Source organism: Balaenoptera musculus, chromosome 4 (assembly GCF_009873245.2).
Source record: "Balaenoptera musculus isolate JJ_BM4_2016_0621 chromosome 4, mBalMus1.pri.v3, whole genome shotgun sequence".
NCBI lineage: Eukaryota > Metazoa > Chordata > Mammalia > Artiodactyla > Balaenopteridae > Balaenoptera > Balaenoptera musculus.
The window spans coordinates 66,205,669-66,227,940 of record NC_045788.1 but is presented as its reverse complement, the minus strand read 5'-3'; the positions used below and the strand labels follow the sequence as shown (position 1 = coordinate 66,227,940).

Genomic DNA, 22,272 nt, shown 5'->3' with positions numbered 1-22,272 from the left:
TAAGTGGAGATTGCCTTATATATTTTCATTTCTCTTTCCAATTGTGAAATGTTACTCTGGCCCACTGGTAACTCTCCCTTACTTGGTGCTTCAATTTTAAAAGGATAATATAAACCTTTACGTTTGTGTAGCCACTGACAGTTTAAAAGTAATTGTCTAATACTTTACAAAAATTACAAGATAACCAAGAAAAAGACAAGGAAAAAAACCTAAGAAAAATGCCATTTAGAGATCATCAAAATTATATAAATTATACAAATATAATGGTAAATGCATGGAAAGCACTTATCGCAAGGTACAGTTTAAGTGCTCAATAAATGTTACCTATTAATGTTATAAAATCTTTGACAGACGATTGCATGGAGAAAAGCTGAAATGATATATACCAAAAATTAACACTAGCTGTGCTTCTTTCAAGAGCAGTGGATTTCTAATGGATTAAAGACTGTATTAAAACAAATTCACTAATTTAAAAAAACAAAATGGAAAGCCCACTCAAGTTCACCTAGCTACACTGATAATAAGTAGCAGAGCCAGGAATCAAACCCAAGTCTTCTGATTCCAAATTCAGGACTCTTTCTATGACACCAGGCTGCTTCATTGACTTCACTTTCATTCTACTATCTTTATGTCCGACACAGATAGTTAGTCGGATTTCAACAAAGTCTGAGGATAAAAACCTAGGTGGGTTTCGGGAGAAGCAGGCAATGAAACATGCTGAAAGTATTTGCCATGAAGATGAAGAGCAAGAGTTACTTGATCCCAGCCACTAGAGGCAAGTCCTCTCATTCAGGAATAAGAGGGATGAGAACAAAAACCCACACCACCACTTCACACTAATGTGTGTGGAGGGAAGATCCCATCTCCTCCCACCTCCTGAAGCACCACAGACAAAGACATCTTGAGTACATTTGACTGAAGAGCCACGTCATTGCCATCGTATTGCACTTTTCTGAGACTCAGTAGAGTGTCAAGATGTTCTCCTTGGTACTGGCTTAATGGATCACTTCTAAAAGCGTATGCACTATTTATTGTAAAAGTCCTTTCCCAGAGGACCAAGAAAGACAGTATGAGGAGGAGATAAACATCATCCTGTCTTTACAGCTGTAAAGTTATAAAATTCCTAAATGGGTTGGGCTGGGCTGGAAGCCTGAGTCTCACTTGAAGTCTCCTTATGGTATTCTTTTTTTTTTCTTTTGAATTTTTAAATTTTATTTTACTTATTTATTTTTTATATAGCAGGTTCTTACTAGTTATCTATTTTATACATATTAGTATATATGGTACACTTTAAGAATACCTTAGGGTATTCTTAATGGTTTCAGCTAACTGGGATCTCGCTGGAGCTGATAGCATCTCTCTAGTTCTCCTTTTGGTCTCTCTGTCCATCCTCCTTGTATTCACTACCCAAGTGCCTTCAAACTTATTTTTCTAATCTGCTGAATGATATATCTGTCTAAATTTAGAACATCTCAAAGAAGTTAATCTGCACTAGTTTGGGTGATATCCCTTGGAAAATGCTTTGACTGACTTAATGCTATTTCATGCCCTTAGCACCTATAGAAGGCAGGCCTATATAAATATGTCAGGATTACTGTCCCTTTTGAAAACTAATGGAGATGGCATCTGTACACATATGTAGAACCATCTATTCAATACCACTATGAGGAGGCTCTATGGACGCCTCAGACACATTTTTTTCCCCACAACTTTATACAACAAGTTCTGCAAAAAGTGAATGACAAGACTGTTGGGAGGATTAAGTGAGACTGTGTGCACAGTTTCTCCTCCAATGTTTGGCACATGGTGGTTTCTCAATAAGGTAGAGTTACCATGTCCTTCTTAACTTAGAATTGTGGCACAGACAGCCCATCAGTTTGCCAGGCCAAAGCCCAAGCATTACCTGGAACTCCTTCCCCCTAGATGATTAAACACAAAGATCCACAAAGCCCAGCTATGTCAGTTGTCAGCTTATTGCTTCTCAGTTCCTAATGCACACTTCAGTATATGCTCTATGATAAACATCAGATTCCCTTAAGGACTTCTGCTTTCAAGTGTGCCCCATGTTATGATTCTGCAGTAGAGAGCACTAAAGGGATACAGAGGAAGAAGAGGCCTTTTGGAATTCCCAGCTTAGGCTGGGAGTCAGCAGGTTGATGCGAGAACAGCCAATGTCCTCTGCCCCAGGCAGAACACAGACCCTCTGCAACCTTGCAACCTCTGCTTGGCATTCATCTTTCCTCAGCCACCTGTCCAGACTTCATCCATTCACCAATGAAAAAGGTAACTTTTTGCTGAATTGGATAATAGTTTTTGAATTCTGGAAGTATATTTCCTCAACTTTTTTGTGCTATGACAATATTATAGCCACAGACACGACTCACTTTTAAACTTAATCTGCATTGTTAATATATCTTCTATTACTTTCTCAAGTTTAGACAATAAACAAAACAATAAATCAAACTCTGATCTCTAGTTTGCTTATTTCCACAGGATAATCGCTGTCACCGGGGCCAATTCCAAGCTACCAACCTGATATCACTGAACATCCAGTTGGTAGAGATGGGCAGGAACACACTGTCGTGTATTCTTTCCACCACACAAATAGAATAGGCAAAAATAACCCCCAGAGCATACATAACAGCAAATTGAAGTAAAATAATCAGAGGATGAGGCATTTTGAGTATATTACCTTTGTTTTAAATTTATTTGGGGTGAAAGGTAAAAACCCACCAGACCAAACAAATGAAGAAGAAATAGGCAGTCTACCTGAAAAAGAATTCAGAGTAATGATAGTAAAGATGATCCAAAATCTTGGAAATAGAATGGAGAAAATTCAAGAAATGTTTAACAAGGACCTAGAAGAACTGAAGAGCAAACAAACAATGATGAACAACACAATAGATGAAATTAAAAATTCTCTAGAAGGAATCAATAGCAGAATAACTGAGGCAGAAGAACGGATAAATGACCTGGAAGACAAAAATAGTGAAAATAACTACCGCAGAGCAGAATAAAGAAAAAAGAATGAAAAAAATTGAGGACAGTCTCAGAGACCTCTGGGACAACATTAAACGCATCAACATTCAAATTATAGGGGTCCCAGAAGAAGAAGAGAAAAAAAAAGGGGACTGAGAATATATTTGAAGAGATTATAGTTGAAAACTTCCCTAATATGGGAAAGGAAAGAGTCAATCAAGTCAAGGAAACGCAGAGAGTCCCATCCAGGATAAATCCAAGGAGAAACATGCCAAGACACATATTAATCAAACTATCAAAAATTAAATACAAAGAAAAAATATTAAAAACAGAAAGGGAAAAACAACAAATAACATAAAAGGGAATCCCCATAAGGTTAACAGCTGATTTTCAGCAGAAACTCTGCAAGCAGGAAGGGAGTAGCAGGACATATTTAAAGTGATGAAAGGGAAAAATCTACAGCCAAGATTACTCTACCCAACAAGGATCTCATTCAGATTCGACAGAGAAATTAAAACCTTTACAGACAAGAAAAAGCTAAGAGAATTCAGCACCACCAAACCAGCTTTACAACAAATGCTAAAGGGACTTCTCTAAGCAGGAAACACAAGACAAGGAAAAGACCTATAATAACAAACCCAAAACAATTAAGAAAATGGAAATAGGAACATACATATCGACAACTACCTTAAATGAAAATGGATTAAATGCTCCAACCAAAAGACATAGACTGGCTGAATGGATACAAAAACAAGACCCATATATATGCTGTCTACAAGAGACCCACTTCAGACCTAGGGACACATACAGACTGAAAGTGAGGGGATGGAAAAAGATATTCCACGCAAATGGAAATCAAAAGAAAGATGAAGTAGCAATTCTCATATCAGACAAAATGGACTTTAAAATGAAGACTATTACAAGAGACAAAGAAGGACAATACATAATAATCAAGGGTTCAATCCAAGAAGAAGATATAACAATTGTAAATATTTATGCACCCAACATAGGAGCACCTCAATACATAAGGCAAATGCTAACAGCCATAAAAGGAGGAATCGACAGTAACACAATAATAGTAGGGGACTTTAACACCCCACTTTCACCATGGACAGATCATCCAAAATGAAAGTAAATAAGGAAATACAAGCTTTAAATGATACATTAAACAAGATGGGCTTAATTGACATTTATAGGACATTCCATCCAAAAACAACAGAATACATTTTCTTCTCAAGTGCTCATGGAACATTCTCCAGGATAGATCATATCTTGGGTCACACATCAAGCCTTGGTAAATTTAAGAAAATCGAAATCCTATCAAGTATCTTTTCTGAACACAACGCTATGAGACTAGATATCAATTACAGGAAAAAATCTGTAAAAAATACAAATACATGGAAGCTAAACAATGCACTACTAAATAACCAAGAGATCACTGAAGAAATCAAAGAGGAAATCAAAAAATACCTAGAAACAAATGACAATGAAAACACGATGACCCAAAACCTATGAGACGCAGCAAAAGCAGTTCTAAGAGGGAAGTTTATAGCAATACAATCCTACCTCAAGAAACAAGAAAAATCTCAAATAAACAACCTAAACTTACACCTAAAGTGATTAGAGAAGGAAGAACAAAAAAAACCCAAAGTTAGCAGAAGGACAGAAATCATAAAGATCAGATCAGAAATAAATGAAAAAGAAATGAAGGAAACAATAGCAAAGATCAATAAATCTAAAAGCTAGTTCTTTGAGAAGATAAACAAAATTGATAAACCATTAGCCAGACGAATCAAGAAATAAAGGGAGAAGACTCAAATTAATAAAATTAGAAATGAAAAAGAAGAAGTATCAACTGACACTGCAGAAACACAAAGTATCATGAGAGATTACTACAAGCAACTATATGCCAATGAAATGGACAACCTGAAAGAAATGGACAAATTCTTAGAAAAGCACAACCTTCCGAGACTGAACCAGGAAGAAATAGAAAATATAAACAGGCAAGTCACAAACACTGAAATTGAAATTCTGATTAAAAATCTTCCAACAGGGCTTCCCTGGTGGCGCAGTGGTTGAGAATCTGTCTGTGAATGCAGGGGACACGGGTTCGAGCCCTGGTCTGGGAAGATCCCGCATGCCGCAGAGCAACTAGGCCCGTGAGTCACAATTACTGAGCCTGTGCGTCTGGAGCCTGTGCTCTGCAACAAGAGAGGCCACGATAATGAGAGGCCTGCGCACCGCGAAGAAGAGTGTCCCCCACTTGCCACAACTAGAGAAAGCCCTCGTACAGAAACGAAGACCCAACACAGCCATAAACAAAAACAAAACAAACAAATAAATAAATAATTTTAAAAAAAATCTTCCAACAAACAAAACCCAAGGACCAGATGGCTTCACAGGCAAATTCTATCAAACATTCAGAGAAGAGCTAACACCTATCCTTCTCAAACTCTTCCAAAATATTGCAGAGGGAGGAACAATCCCAAACTCATTCTACGAGGCCACAATTACCCTGATACCAAAACCAGACAAAGATGTCACAAAAAAAGAAAGCTACAAGCCAATATCACTGATGAACATAAATGCAAAAATCCTAAACAAATATGAGCAAACAGAATCCAACAGCACATTAAAAGGATCATACACCATGATCAAGTGGGGTTTATTCCTGGAATGCAAGGATTCTTCAATATACACAAATCAATCAATGTGATAAACCATATTAACAAATTGAAGGAGAAAAACCATATGATCATCTCAATCGATGCAGAAAAAGCTTTCAACAAAATTCAACACCCATTTATGATAAAAACCCTCCAGAAAGTAGGCATAGAGGGAACTTACCTCAACATAATAAAGGCTATATATGACAAAACCCACAGCCAACATCATTCTCAATGGTGAAAAACTGAAAGCATTTCCACTAAGATCAGGAACAAGACAAGGTTGCCCAGTCTCGCCACTATTATTCAACATAGTTTTGGAAGTGTTAGCCACAGCAATCAGAGAAGAAAAAGAAATAAAAGAAATCCAAATTGGAAAAGAGGAAGTAAAACTGTCACTGTTTGCAGATGACATGATACTATACATGGAGAATCCTAAAGGTGCTACCAGAAAACTAGTAGAGCTGATCAATGAATTTGGTAAAATAGCAGGATACAAAATTAATGCACAGAAATCTCTTGCATTCCTATACACTGATGATGAAAAATCTGACAGAGAAAGTAAGGAAACACTTCCATTTACCATTGCAACAAAAAGAATAAAATACCTAGGAATAAACCTACCTAAGGAGACAAAAGACCTGTATGCAGAAAACTATAAGACACTGATGAAAGAAATTAAAGATGATACAAACAGATGGAGAGATATACCATGTTTGTGGATTGGAAAAATCAACATTGTGAAAATGACTATACTACCCAAACCAATCTACAGATTCAATGCAATCCCTATCAAACTACCAATGGCATTTTTCACAGAACTAGAAGAAAAAATTTCACAATTTGTATGAAAACAAAAAAGACCCCAAAGCAATCTTGAGGAAGAAAAACGAAGCTGGAGGAATCAGGCTCCTGGACTTCAGACTATACTACAAAGCTACAGTAATCAAGACAGTATGGTACTGGCACAAAAACAGAAATATAGATCAATGGAACAGGATAGAAAGCCCAGAGATAAACCCACACACATACGGTCACATTATCTTTGATAAAGGAGGCAAGACTATACAATGGAGAAAAGACTGCCTCTTCAATAAGTGGTGCTGGGAAAACTGGACAGCTACATGTAAAAGAATGAAATTAGAACACTCCCTAACATCATACACAAAAATAAACTCAAAATGGATTAAAGACCTAAATGTAAGGCCAGACACTATAAAACTCTTAGAGGAAAACTTAGGCAGAACGTTCAATGACATAAATCACAGCAAGATCCTTTTTGACCCACGGAAATAAAAACAAAAATAAATGGGACCTAATGAAACTTAAAAGCTTTTGCACAGCAAAGGAAACCACAAACAAGACAAAAAGACAACTCTCAGAATGGGAGAAAATTTTTGCAAATGAAGCAACTGACAAAGGATTAATCTCCAAAATTTACAAGCAACTCATGCAGCTCAGTATCAAAAACACAAAAAACCCAATTCAAAAATGAGTAGAAGACCTAAATAGATGTTTCTCCAAAGAAGATATACAGATTGCCAACAAACACATGAAAGGATGCTCAACATCACTAATCATTAGAGAAATGCAAATCAAAACTACAGTGAGGTATCACGTCACACCAGTCAGAATGGCCATCATCAAAAAATCTACAAACAATAAATGCTGGAGAGGGTGTGGAGAAAAGGGAACCCTCTTGCACTGTTGGTGTGAACGTAAATTGATACAGCCACTATGGAGAATAGTATGGAGGTTCCTTAAAAAACTAAAAATAGAACTACCATACGACCCAGCAATCCCACTACTGGGCATATACCCTGAGAAAACCATAATTCAAAAAGAGTCATGTACCACAATGTTCACTGCAGCTCTATTTACAATATCCAGGACATGGAAGTAACCTAAGTGTCCATTGACAGATGAATAGATAAAGAAGATGTGGCACATATATACAATGGAATATTACTCAGCCATAAAAAGAAATGAAATTGAGTTATTTTGTAGTGAGGTGGATGGACCTAGAGTCTGTCATACAGAGTGAAGTAAGTCATAAAGAGAAAAACAAATACCATATGCTAACACATATATATGGAATCTAAAAGAAAAAAAAAAAGGAAAAAAAAGGTTCTGAAGAACCTAGGGGCAGGACAGGAATAAAGATACAGATGTAGAGAATGGACTTGAGGACACAGGGAGGAGGAAGGGTAAGCTGGGACGAAGTGAGAGAGTGGCATGGACATATATACACTACCAAATGTAAAATAGATAGCTAGTGGGAAGCAGCCGCATGGCACAGGGAGATCAGCTCAGTGCTTTGTGTCCACCTAGAGGGGTGGGATAGGGAGGGTGGGAGGGAGACACAAGAGAGAGGGTATATGGGGATATATGTATACATATAGCTGATTCACTTTGTTATACAGCAGAAACTAACACACCATTGTAAAGCACTTATACTCCAATAAAAATGTTAAAAAATAATAATAATAAATAAAATAAAATTCAAAAAAATTTATTTGGGGGTGAAACTAATTTAATTTAATTTTATATATAATAATAACTTGTAAAAGTATTTAATTTAAATTTAAGAATTAACAACTGACTCTCAAAATTCCTGAAATCCTACCATTCACCTCTTATGAGCACGTGTGAACCAGCTCCAGCATGCCACTAGATCAGACCCTCATGGATATTGCATAAGTATCTAATATGTCACCTAGCCTCCCACCCATTCATTGATCCTCCACATTTCAAACATGTATGGGCCACAAACCCTGATCCACAATTTCAAATTCAACAAAGCTCTGAAAATTTCAGCCGTGGTGCAAACTCACTTTGCAGTAAAACCAGGTCTGAACCAGCATGACCATTTATTCTATTTTTAATATCACATGTTTCCCTGCAAAGATATTAATACGTTTGATTATGGGGGGTTGTCCCAGACCTCCACTTGGGGCATAAAATAAACAACGTATGCATTGTTTTACATTTCCAAAATATGAAAAATTCTCAGCTGGTTCAAGGGTTTTGGATAAGGGATTGTGGACTTTTAGTGATCTTCATAAAATATAAATACAGTCACATGTTCTCACCCATCAGAGCCTCCCTATCACCTAAGGGATAGAATCGAAGTTCTTAAACATGATACACAAGGCCCATAAGCCCTTTTCAAGTTTCCTCTCAACAGCTCCCACCTTGCCCTCCTATATCAAACTACTTCTAGGAGTCTGACCAACCATGACTAAAGATGGAGCTGGGCTTATTAGTCACCCCACATCTATACCGTATATCCTTGGGGAAAGAATCATAACCCAGCTAATGCAGGGGTGTGGTGGTCCCTCTTTCTTGCTCTATCACTTATGGGATCTTCATCTGGCCACTTCATTTTCCCTAGTCTCCACCTCTCATCTATAAAATGGGAATCATAAAACTAACAAGGACATAGGGAAGGTAAAGCAAGTTCATGGACATGAAGATACTTTTGCATGTGCTATATACTACATTAAAAGGGTTTTTACTATTCATCATTCTGAAACTGGAGTACTGGTTTGAAAGCAGATATTCTTTAAACCACTGATGAGTAGCCAGGGATTTCTCATCTACCCAGAAGGAGCTGAAAGTTGATGTACATGAAGCCCAATTTTTTCTGTCACATACAAAAAAAAGTGTTATGCTTGAAAAGAGTCTTGTGTGGTTGGTGAGCTGGGGAAATTGGTCTATGTTACAGCTCCTGTAACTCGCAGGAATGGATGGGTCTTATTCCATTAGAAAAAGGAGGAAAGGGGACAAGAGCAGCCCAGGCTCTCACCTTTCTGGGCCTGTGTGTTTACACATTTGTTTTGTTCAGTCTTGCTGTTGTTATTTTGGAGGTTTTGTTTTTTGTTTGATTGGTTTTGCTGTTGCTGTTTGTTGCTGCACTACAAATAAACAGAGGACTTAAGTCTGAAAGGTCATTCAAAACCTATGCATGCCCCTCCTTTGACAAACAGCTTCCTATCTTCTGCTTGAACAGTCACAGTGAATGGGAGCCCATTCATTTAGTCCAGATGCCTGAACAATTTCTTTACAACTGGCACCTCCTTCCATTACATGAAGGCAGTCTGAACCAGCTACAAAGAGTAACAGGCAAAGAAAAGAAACTGGCAATGTCTTACTCTGGTAAAAACGACTGGAATCAGATCTTTTCTTTTTTTTTTTTTTTTTCAGATCTTTTCTTGAAAGCAGATTTTGATGGAGGGTTGTGGGAGAAGTGAAAGAATTTGGAGAGAGAAGAATGACCAAAAAAGAACACAAAATCACTACCATTTAAAAAGGAGAAATGGGTTCCAATGTGCAAAGGAAGAAAGTCTGATAGCAAATAAGCAAGTATGATTGCTTGAAATTCTACATGCACAGGATACATGCCTCATTATTGTCCTTAATATAAATGGGTACCACAGACAAAAGAGAAATAGAAAACTAGTTGCCAGAGAGTTCTTACCAACTTTCTGAGCTTCCTATTAGGTTCAGAGGTAGGTACAAGACTTGCGTCTTTGGGGCAAAGCTGTTCATATTTACCTGAAAACTGCTGGTGTTAGCAATCATCCTAGTTGATGTTAAATCAAGCACACAATTATAGTGCTAAACCTCAATGCAGATCACACAATCAGATTTATCTTTCGAAAATTGATATCTACAGGCCATTGTAATCACTGAACAGAAACATTCAAACAACAAAACAAGTCAAACTTCTATACAAATAAAACCAAACAAAATATGCACCATTAAAGAAATTACTGATTCTATTATTTGAGAATTCAAAAATAGCCACTACTGGATTTGAAAGACCACGTTTGTGCGTTCTTTCTTATAAATGAGATACATTGTAGAAATGAAATGAGATATATTGTAGAAAAAAAGTGAGGTACATTGTAGAAACAAAATAGGTAAGTGTTTACTTCTGATGTGACCTTCAGAATTTACATAGACATCTCACTTAATCAAGGCAGCCTTTTCATTTGCACAAAGCATATTTTACTCTGCAGATGGGAGGTGGAGAGTAGAGAATAAAATGTAAGTTGGTGAAAATGAATAAATTAAAAGACTTTTCATTAAAGGTAACCCAGAGATGATAGAGATAGACATGGACAAGATAGAAATAAAGGTAGAGGCTACCAATAACAACGTCAAAAACTATTGCCTTTTACCAATAGTTAGTACTTGAGAACAGAGGAAGGACACTGATGTCCATTGAAAATCCACTATGTGCTAGGGACTTTGCTAAGAATTTTACAATGTTACCTTGTTTAGTCTTCATAACAACTTGTCAGGTATATATCATTATCTACAATTCATAGATGAAGACACAAATGCTCAGAACTTATCAGCTTGGTTTTCAAAAATTCATTTTAATTCAATTTTTGCAACCCATTTGAAACAAAAATATGATATGGTGGTCAGAAAGATGGATTCACATGTTATTTGGTTCTGCATTCCTTTGATTGAGGGATTTGTTCTGCTCGACTGGAAGGTTAAACATTCCAGTGTTGTCCTCCTAAAATTTATTCAAAGAAGATGTCCCTCCCAGAAGTGAAAGATAAAATGATTCTTCACTCAGGTGTAGAAATGACTGAGCTTTTCAGCTGGAACCTTTGGTGATTGTATTACCAAGAAAACTTACTGAACCAATTAAGTATCTCAAATGGAGTTCTAATTGCATTCTCCATTTAATATCATGGATTCTGCAGAAGAAAAGAGATGCCTCTTACCCTTATTATGTGCATATTTTACTTATTATTATAAGGACCATGGCATTCCTAATATTCACCTGGTGGGTGAAAAAAAGGTCACACAGACACTAGAGTTTCAGAGTAGGACAGAAAGTTAACCATCTTCATTGTGTCTTTGGCAATGAAAACCCCTGTAGCTAAGATAAGTCTTAAGGGTGAATGGAGCAGTCATTAAAGTGACAAGCACTTAAGTGTTAGATTTGTTTTTTATCTTAACTCTGGACAGGTGGCCTTTCTTTTGAGGGCTTTTTATTTGCTTGTTTTGTTTTTTTTAATTTTTATTTTATATTGGAGTATAGTTGATTAACAATGTTGTGTTAGTTTCAGGTGCAGAGCAAAGGGATTCAGTTATACATGTACATGTATCTATTCTTTTTCAAATTCTGTTCCCATTTAGGTTATTACAGAATATTGAGCAGAGTTCCCTGTGCTATACAGTAGGTCCTTGTTGGTTATCAATTTTAAATATAGCAGTGTGTACATGTCAATTCCAAACTCCCAATCTATCCCTCCCTACCTCCAAGGTGGCCTGTCTTTATCCTGCATGATTTCCCTAGTTTTGTTGCTCATGTTATTGTACCCAATTTACCTAATGATAAAATTCACACTGTATATGTTGATCTCATTCATCCTCTTTCCCAACCTTTCTTTCCACTGTACCCAGAGTGGGATGGTTAGTAGCCTGATGTGGTTGGAGGGAGAGTACTTACAAGAAACAGAGATTGGAAGCAGAGAGATCAGTTAGGAGGCTAATACAATGGTCCCTGAGAGCCCTGATGAGGGCCTGACCTAAGGTAGTCACAGTGATGGTTGAGTGAAGCAACTAGCCTGGAAAACAGTGATAGAAGTCAAACCTGGTCATACCATCAGCCATGGGGCACCATGAAACTTTACTCTCCAGCTGGATATGTCAATCAATTATCTCACTGTAACCAGGAGAAATTCTTCCACTGGGCCATCTCCTATTCTATTATGGTGTCGTCAAGGAAAAGGCTAGATTTCCACTGCCCTTCACTTAGTCATAATTACTCACTCTGTCAAGAGCCAGAAGCCTTGAATTTTCTCTCCAGAAGTCTTGGCAATGTGGCCTTTCAAGTCTTCTGTGGCGGTCTCAATGGGCCCTGGCTGAGTAGGAAAAAGAGAATACCTAGTTTAGAGAAGACTGAGTCCTCTTCATGCTTATGATTAATTACTATATCCCAGCAATTCCTCCAAAAAGTTGACCAGGAAAGATAATTCTTGGAGTTGCCTGTTTGTTGTAGGCACTGCCTGCTGGAGAGCTTAGTCTTAAACTCTGGTAATTACTAAGTTGCTCTGCTTGGGTGGGACAAAAGTGATCCAAGTCCTGTGAGATTTTTATAATCTTACTCACATTTTCTCATAGAAATGAAGATAGTCATTTTCAGAGCACCAGTTTTTCTAATAAACAAATGTGTATCAGGAAGTTCAATGCATTTAGCAATACATACATTTCTAAAATCTAACCTTTCTCTCTTCAAAGAGTACATGGCCATAAAACACAAAGGAGGAAAGCTTCTTCCAATATTCTGACTATAATTTTATCTGGCTCTGGTAAATGAATTTTTTGTCTCCTTACCTCTCTTTTTTTTACCTTTATCCAAAAAGGAATTCCTACTATGAGCCTGCCTCTAGCTTAAAAATGGATTAGCCCTGTCTTAATAATAAATTCATAGACCCTCTAGCTCAGTGATTCTTAAACTTCAGCACATATCAGAATCACCTGAAATGTGTCTTAAAACAGATTTCTGGGCACTGTCTGCAGAGTTTCTGATTCAGTAGTTCTGGGGTGGGCCTGAGAATTTGCATTTCTAACAAGTTCCTGGGTGATGCTGTTGGTGTGGGACTCTACTATAAGAACCATTGTTCTCTAGGCAGTTACTCTCAGCCTTGGTTACCCATCAGAATCACCGGCGGAGATTTTGAAAATCCTAATGCCAGGGCTGTGCACCAGGCCAATTATATCAGATACTCAGTGGACGGGATTCACGTAACAGTACATCAGGAGTTTTAAAAGCATCCCAGATAACTCCAATGTATAGCCAAAGTTGAAAACCACTACAGCCAAGGGCTTATCTATTATAAGCCATTCCATTTTATAAGTGTGAGAACAGGGGTCTGTGTAGGGAAGTATATAACTTGTCAAGTCCACTCAGCTAAGAAGTGACAGAGACAAGACAGGAAACCCAGACATTTCACTTCCAGGCCTACAACACAGTGCTGGTCTCATGCCCAACCCTGGGACAAGTATGTTACAAGTTCTCATATATTCTCTGTATAATAGGGCTTTACGCTAGACACCTAATCTTCCATAAACATTAACATTCCTAATCCTCCTTAGCTTGAGACCTTTCTCTCCCGAAAAGAAATGGGGATACTAGCCTGGCTAGGACCCATTCAAATATCTTCTCCCAGAGGTGAGGTGATTGTAGGATTTTGGTTTGCTTGTTTTCTCAGACTATGATAAACGGCTTTAAAAGACGTTGGCCACAGAGTCCATCAGTTAAGAAAAATCTTATATGAGTCCACATGTAAAGTACAGGAAAAGAATGGAGCTGCTTCAGATGAAGTGGTAGTAAATGGTACCGAACTTTACGTCCTTAGCTGTCCCCCTCCCTTCCACTCATTCCACACAGCACAAGTCATCCAGGAAATGGATAGGACAACTACAGAGAATTGAGTGACCTGGGTTCATAGTCCAGATATGTCATGAATAAATTCTGTGACCTACAGATAATTATTTAACTTTCCTTGGCGTCCACTTCTTTATCTATAAGACAACTGAGTAGACTGAACCAAAGCTTTCTGAGCCAAGCTGATGATCAAAACCTCCTGGAAATCTTCAAGAAAATATGATCATAGCCTTTTACACTGAGAGATTCTAATTTTCAATTTTAACAAGTTTCCTGTTGGATTGGACAGTCAGCCAGGGGACTGAATGATTTCCAACTCTTTTGTCATCCTCTGCTGCTGGTTAAAGATTGTCAGAAAGCTAGTACGGTACCCCGTGCTTGCTGAAACCTGTGTGTCATAAAATCAGTAAGTTCTGGGACACTAGTCAAATATGCCTTGAGCTCCCACTGACACAGGAGATTGTGTCAACATCACTGGTTTCCAGTAATCCAGCTGGTAGGACTGGACTACCCTGCAGGGAAATTTCCTGATTCTGTGACAATTCTCCCATCACCCGTCATCTTCGGCTCCCCATGATACAGCCTGACTCTACTAGGCCCACTGGTCAAAGTTCTCTAAAAAATGATGCTTTCTTTGATGACTCATCATGGCTATTTTTCCTGTCTCTTTTCCTGTATTCACATAATTTCTGCCTCAAGCTAATATAACTTGGTAGTGAAACTAATACTTTTTAGAAGAAAAAAATTATAAGTGGAATTGGAGAATAATGAAATAATCCTAAAATAAGCATTTTGTTGGATGCTTTTATGCCAGACACTTTGCCAAAAACATGTAAAGATGAATAAAAGAATGTAGAATTTTTCAAAACCTTACTTGTCTTCCCTATGGAAGGCAATTGGCAAAAGCTATCAAAATGATCTAATCTTCGATCCACACATTCCATTTCTGTGAAGTTATACTATAGATACTCTTGCATATGTACAAAATGACATATGTATAAAGTGTCCTTTGCAGCCTAGTTTGTGGATAGCAAAAACTTGGAAACCATGCAAATATCTATCAATAGTAGACTTGTTAGGTATATTATGGGACATATCCATGCAATGAAATATGATAAATATGTAAAAAATGAAGAAACATGTACTAATCTTTGATTTCAAAATACGTTATTAAGTGAAAGGAAAAAAATGTTCAGAAGAAAGGGTAAATATGCCACCTTTTTGTGTGAAAAGGAGGAGAATGGATAAGAATAAGTATTTGTGTTTGTACAGGCCTAAAGTCACTCTAGAAGGATACATAGAAAATGTTAACAGCGGTTCCCTAAGGGTAGGGAAGGAACTTGGTGGATGGAGCCAGTGGATGGGTGTTGTTTGGCTGTACACATTTTCAAAAGTTAAACATTAAAAATAAAGTGTATTCCTTATAGAACAGTTTGGAAGTCTCTGGAGTTCTGTCCATGTCCTCACTGCCTGAATTCTTACCTTCAGTAGAAATATCAGTTATGCCTCTATGGAACAGTTATGCATCGTATCCTGATAGAGCATTTTACTCTCCTCCATTTGTTATTATTGGTTACTATGATAAATTAACTTCAGCCTTTTAGTGTCAAAAATGATATAAAGTGTGTGAACACTTTGACTTGTGTCCAGGACAAGGTTTTAAATCTCAGCCTTTCTGCTGGCTGTGAGACCCATGTTAAGTCACCTTGTCATTCCATGCATCAGTGTAAGCATTTGTTAGATGGATAAGATATCATTAACTGTAACAGAGCTGTTAGGAAATGGTGAAAACATTTGGTAACACTGAAGAATAGAAGACTTTATTATCATTCTTGTTAACATTAAATAGAAGGGAAATCATTGTACTGGGATTGGGGGATCAAGTGGTTACTGCAATGGAACAATTAGCTCTGAGGCTCCTTGCAGTCTAAGATTAATAAGAAAGTATAATGGAATGATATGTACTCATCACTCGACCAGAGAAAGCCTGGCAAGAGAGTACACATACATTTCTAATTCTAAATTTTAAGAAAAAATCATTAGGAGGACCCTTACTTATAAGTCACTACATAGCTTAATGGTCAATATTTTCTCTAATAGTCTAGCACTAAATATTTTCAATCAAAACAAACGTACTGAGGAAAGTTCAAAGACATATGTATTTGTCTCCTTGTGTTTCCTTGAGCTAGAATAGCCCAGGGCCAGTAGTCACACAAACAATATTCATGTCTGCTGCTAATATTTTCCCACGTACTGGACCCCTTAGCTAGACAGTGAGAGGAGGGGACAAGATAGAAAGGAATGCTCCTAGGGACTTAGACACAATCAGCTCTCCCTTGAGGGTGTTGTCATACCAAGAAAGAGTTTGCTTTGTGGTATATTCATAAGGTAAGAAAACCAGCTGTGAATTGGATGTGATTTGTAAAGCCCAGGCAAATTTGTCTCTCCCTGAAAATGAAGGAAATGCTTCTTATTTCATGATTGTTAAGTGTCTGCCCTCAGATAGAAACACCAACTTTACTACCATCTTCAAAGGATTTCAGTGTAAGGAGGGGAGTCAAGAAACATTTTGCCCAGTGAGATATATAATTTCTAAATCACAAAGAAGCTCACACAGACAATTACAGTACAACAATACAATATATTTAGTTGTTCCCAGTACAAGAGCAAGACATGGGGAAGTGTGTAGTAAGAGAAGAGGGAAAAGGAGAGAGTATGAAAGTCAAATTAGTGTCATGAAGGTAACAGCATCTTGCCACACAATGGGAAGTCCCAAACCTGCTTATTAAAATCTTGTTGCTCACAATAGAACACAGGCTATAAAAAGGCCATGGGGAACCATTAATTAAATATTAAAAGATCAAAGATAAATTTAGAGATAATTCCCCATCTCTAATCGCTTTCAACTTCCTGATAAGGTATCTGCAAATATAGAATCCTACAGGGAGTTTAAATATATCTTTCCCCATGCAGATCAAGTATTGTTCCTTTCATAAGAAGTTGCTTTTGAATATCACTCTCCACAACTAAAGTGATTATCATAATATACCTCAAGTTATCAGCCTTGAGGGGTACTTTTGTTGAGAGAAGACAGTAGGCCATTTTTAGATATGTCTAAGCAATAATAGCAGATGAACAAAAATACAAGGAAAAGGTTATCCAAGCAGACTGATAGCAAGTGGTTCAGACCTTCATTACTGTGACTCCTCATTCATTGCCCAAGGCCAGAGGCAGTGGATGGGTGGTAGAAAGTTCCAGAAGTCTTGGGTTCCTGGCCTGCTATGACCCCTAAGTTGCTGGTTGCCTTTGGACAAATCACATCTTCTTTGTGTGTCTCAGGGGTGGGGTTGGATATTATCTGAGGCCCCTCCTGGCTCTGAGAAAGAATGTTGCTAAGCTGTATCAGAAGGGCAAATTTGCAGTAAATAAATAATTGGCTGGAAGCCTGAGGGAAGAAAGCAACAACCCAGAGTGACCCATAAAAGAACACAAGAGGTTTAAGGGACCAGATTGGCTTGTTTTATGACCAGGTATTCAGAGACGTGATCTAATGCACAATATTATGATGCTTAAAATGCCTTGTTTGTCCTAAATTGATCTATACTTTCATATCAGTCACATCTTTGCATATCCAGCTTGAAACTCATATACTGATCCTCCTTATTATTATAGCATTGGGTGTCCACTCCTGGCAGCTGAGTAACTGAGTGCCATCCTGCCTCAGCAAGCCAAGGAATAACTTTCCTTTCCAGATATGAACAAGAAACAACTTAAATATCCAGCAAAACTTAAATAAATTGTACTACATCTCCATAGTGGGATATTATAGTGTTAAAAATGATGTTATGAAACTACAGTTATTGACATAATAAATATTTGGCGTGTAATTCTATTTTTTTGCACAATAAAATGTACATGTAAGAAAAAAGTAAGGCTATTCACCAAAATGTATAAAAGCACATTCATATATTTTGGTTAACTTTGAACTATGGAATTATGGTGACTTTTATCTTGCTTGTCCACATTTTCCAATTTTTTTCAATAAACCACCTCCTGTGAAATTATTTTAAAACACTGTAATAAAATAAAATGCATGGCCAAGGAATTTCTCCACTCAGTCACTTACTGCTTTTCTGAATTTGCAAGATATATCCTTAAAATTCTTACACTGTAATAAACTGATTTATTTTAAATCACTGCGTGGGATCACAGAACTATGAATGGGAATTGGGGAACATTTGTTCTAACCTTAGCTTTGCTACTTACTAACCTCTTGGGCAAGTCAGTGCTCACTAACTGTTAGGACCTTGGGTGAGCCACTGCCCCTCTCTGGACTTCAGTTGCCTCTAAAAATGAGAGAATTGACTAGCAACTTGGTGTTCAAAGTGTGGTCTGTGGACAGAAAGCATGAGCAATTGCCAGAGAGTTTATATAAACGCAGAATCTAAGGCCTCATCCCAGACCCACTGAATCAAACCAGTATTTTAACAAGCTCTCCAGGTGATCCGTTTGCATGATAAGTACTGAGAAGCCCTGGACCAGATCATCCTTAGATCTCATTTCAGCTCTAAGAAGCAAAACATTATGATGTGTGTTTCATAGATCTGAGTCATTCAGAGCCCTGGTCTGATTTAATTATCCCTTGAGAAAATCAGTTAGCTTCCTTCATTTGAACCTCTTTCCTGCTACAGATCCTATACGTCTACATTTATATCTCACCTTAGGGGTCATGGTGAGGTCATGGGCATCTTAATATCATTCCTTATTACCAATAACAGAAATGTGAACGCCAAGTCAGCAAAAAAGAGAAAGAAAGCATTTAAAATAGCAAGAGATGTTGTTTATGAAATGTTAATAGATGCGTATTACACTGTACTAAGAACTCTTTAAAAATTAGCTTATTTAAACTCTCATATAAAACTGATATTTTCGGCTTCCCTGGTGGCGCAGTGGTTGAGAATCTGCCTGCCAATGCAGGGGACATGGGTTCGAGCCCTGGTCTGGGAAGATCCCATATGCCGCGGAGCAACTGGGCCCGTGAGCCACAACTACTGAGCCTGCGCGTCTGGAGCCTGTGCTCCGCAACAAGAGAGGCCGCGATAGTGAGAGGCCCCCGCACCGCAATGAAGAGTGGCCCCCGCTTACCACAATGAAGAGTGGCCCCCGCTTGCCACAACTAGAGAAAGTCCTCGCACAGAAACGAAGACCCAACACAGCAAAAATAAATAATAGATTCAAAAAAAAAAAAAACTGATATTTTATCCATACTTTGAAGATGAGAAAATTTATATATATACACACACACATATACATACATACATACATACATATGTCTCCTCCCATTTCCTCAGCTACCACCACATCAGCAGATTTGTGGTTTACACGGTAGTAAAACTGGATCATTATTTATTCAAAATAATATTTATCATTGTTTCAGTCGAACCAACAATCGTATTTTCATTATCCTCATATGCATTAAAGCACTTTCATTATACTCACATGCTAAAAAAGAAAAAAACCTCTTCATATTTTGTCTCTTGGTCTGAAGGAAAGTTAATGCTGACTGCTTGGGAATGTAGCCCTTACAGATACCTCCTAAAGAGTCCTCAGGTCTACTTCAGACTCACTGATAAGATTAGAAGAAGGTTTTCCTTTCCCAAGCTCTTGAGAACTTAAAGTTATTTTCTATACACCTGTTGGAGACGATGTTCTTCACATGAATCGTAGTCAATCACTGAAAACCTTTACTAGGGGGCCATACGTTCAATTGTACATTATGGTAGAAAGAACACCGGACTTAGAGACAGAAGATACAGAGTCTAGCTACAGCTCTTACACTAATATTACGTGACTTAGGTCACTTCACTCCTCTGAAACTTCAATACGTTTACCACTAAAACAAGAGTGATAAGCCCTTTCCTGCCTACCTCACAGTGTTTCTCCAGGGGACTGTATTTTATAAGCTACGTAGAGCCACACAAATAAAAGCATCATGTAAATACATAAATAAACAAACAAAAGCTCTGTTGTAACTTTAGACTGTGTCAATTTAGCTAAGCTAGAACTACATTTTCTAGAATTTCCTTTCCTGTCTGCTTCTAAATTAGTGCTGGCCACAAGAGACGTTTGTGTCAGATTTGAAAGGCAGAAGTGAAACGTCAGTCATGATCCCTTATTGAAGATCAGGGCAGGACAATCAGGCCCAAGTGCAGCTCATGTTCACAGCTGCCAACCTCCTGTTTACTTGATGGCATGGGAGGGGGTGGGGAAGCCCCTGGACCTACAGCTCCTTTTGTTACAGTCAGACCTCCTCCCTCAGATCCTCCTTCCCTGAACTGGGTAAGTGTGCAGCTCGCTCGGTGGAGAAGAGCACTGGCTTCTCCTGAAAGTGACTCACATCTTCAAGTTCAAACTTGGTGGGAGACAAACACAGGTTCCATTTTTCCATGGTGGGAGCCGCTCGGTCAAAAGGAATTCCAGTTTGTCCATTCAGGTTCAGGTTTTTCCCTATTTCCTATTCCTACTTCACAACAGCCAATTGGTTGATCTATAGCAACTTCAGACCCATCATAAGATGCAAAGACAACAGCTTTGCATAGACTTCTCAGGCAGCTCTCTTAATTGAACCAGCTTCCAATGATAAAGTCCTTATTCTATATCACTCATCACTGTTCTTCTCTCATCAAATCCTGTTCTTCTCTCATCATCACTATCAAAGAAAAGGACACTTTAAGGGATGCTTTGATTTCTTTCCCAGCTATATCTTACAGCTTAACTTTGCATATTCAATAAAGTTCTCATACTTTGGAAAATAAACCATTTGCTTTACCTATGCAAAAACACACAAACACACACTTAGTATAGAACATGCCAAAGCACTCTGCACATTTGAGTCACTGAATATAGGTTAAGAGTCACTGAATATAGGTAATATAGGTATATATCTTCAAACACACACACACACACACACACATACTGAGTCTCTTTAGCTACAACTTTATCTTAACCAAAGATATATTTTAAAGGCTAACAAATCAGGGTTTGTTAGTTAAAGCATTATAAATAGTCTCAAACTCTTGGCCACCACTTATTTAGGAGTTGAGGTGAAAAAAAATTTTTTCAACAGAGAGATGTTCCATGTACACTTGAAGAATCTCTCTGTTGCCACAGTGCAAAATCTGCAATGTTGCCCCCAGTTGATGGTAGCCTACAAGCTCACTGCTTTGATGCACAGGGAAGAAGCTCAGCTCCAACTGCAGCTACAGGTTTGGAATAAAGTGTTTGTCCCCGCATTGTTATACCAGCATGCCCATGTAGACCCTTGAGGTTTAGCCCATGCTCAGCAACACTTTCCACTCCATCACCCATGTCTTTTCCAGACTTATAACAAATACTCCCTCTGTGCTCCCAGCTTTATATTCTAGCCAGTCTGTTCTCTATCCATAGAGCATTAATTTATTGAGGTCAGGTCTAGCATGAATACAGGACTGAGGAGCCAAAGACCCATGGAGGCTGGAGGACCTGCTTCTCCTTGATACTATCTGGTGGTCAAAAATAGACCCTTAACTTCTCCGAAATTCAGATCCTTCACCTATAAAATGGAGATAAGGATGACTACTTCACAGCTATTGTGACTATTACACAAGATAACGAACATGAAAACAGTTGGTAAAACGTGGTATATGGAAGGATATTAGGACATTTTTAAGGAGAAGTCTTATGTAGTATTTAAATTCATGATTTTATTATTTTACCCATGTAATGAAGTACTTCCGTGAGATATAAGGCTGGTGATAGGGACTGGGGTAGAGTGCTGATTCAGTCACGCTTGGAGACCTTGAAGTCTGCCTTGGCCCTGAGACAGTGCCTGGGCCACCCTCCTCCGTGGACAGCTGATCAGTCTCAGAGGTTTGGTCATCTCCCTCTTGCTTCAGAGACACAGGCTGGAATCCTTCAAAACTCCCAATGGTTGACATTTCTTCAGCTTAAAACAAAGGAAGAAACAATCTTCTCAGGAAAAAAAAAAAAAAAAAAAGTCGCCTGTGTCCTAGCTATGGCAAAACAGTGTAGGGTGAGCAAATGATGCTCCTGAAACTGACAAACCCACCACACGTTAACTAAGCAGAGGCACTGATGGATGCAGTTCAATAACACAGACTCTACAATCCTCTGTGGACATTTACCAGGGGAAAGAAGCAGAGACCCTCT

General features: G+C 38.1%; 1 protein-coding gene across 1 annotated transcript in view; it reads right to left on the bottom strand.

Moving 5' to 3' along the window:
- The window catches only part of TPRG1 (tumor protein p63 regulated 1), a 110,110-nt gene extending 88,070 nt beyond the window's left edge, over positions 1-22,040 (bottom strand). The window contains exons 1-2 of the mRNA XM_036851274.1: positions 21,819-22,040; positions 12,447-12,538 (exon numbers count right to left, since the gene is read on the bottom strand). Coding sequence (XP_036707169.1) covers positions 12,447-12,538; positions 21,819-22,040 — 314 coding nt within the window. The remainder of the gene's footprint in view (positions 1-12,446; positions 12,539-21,818) is intronic.
- Between the last annotated feature and the right edge of the window lie 232 nt (positions 22,041-22,272).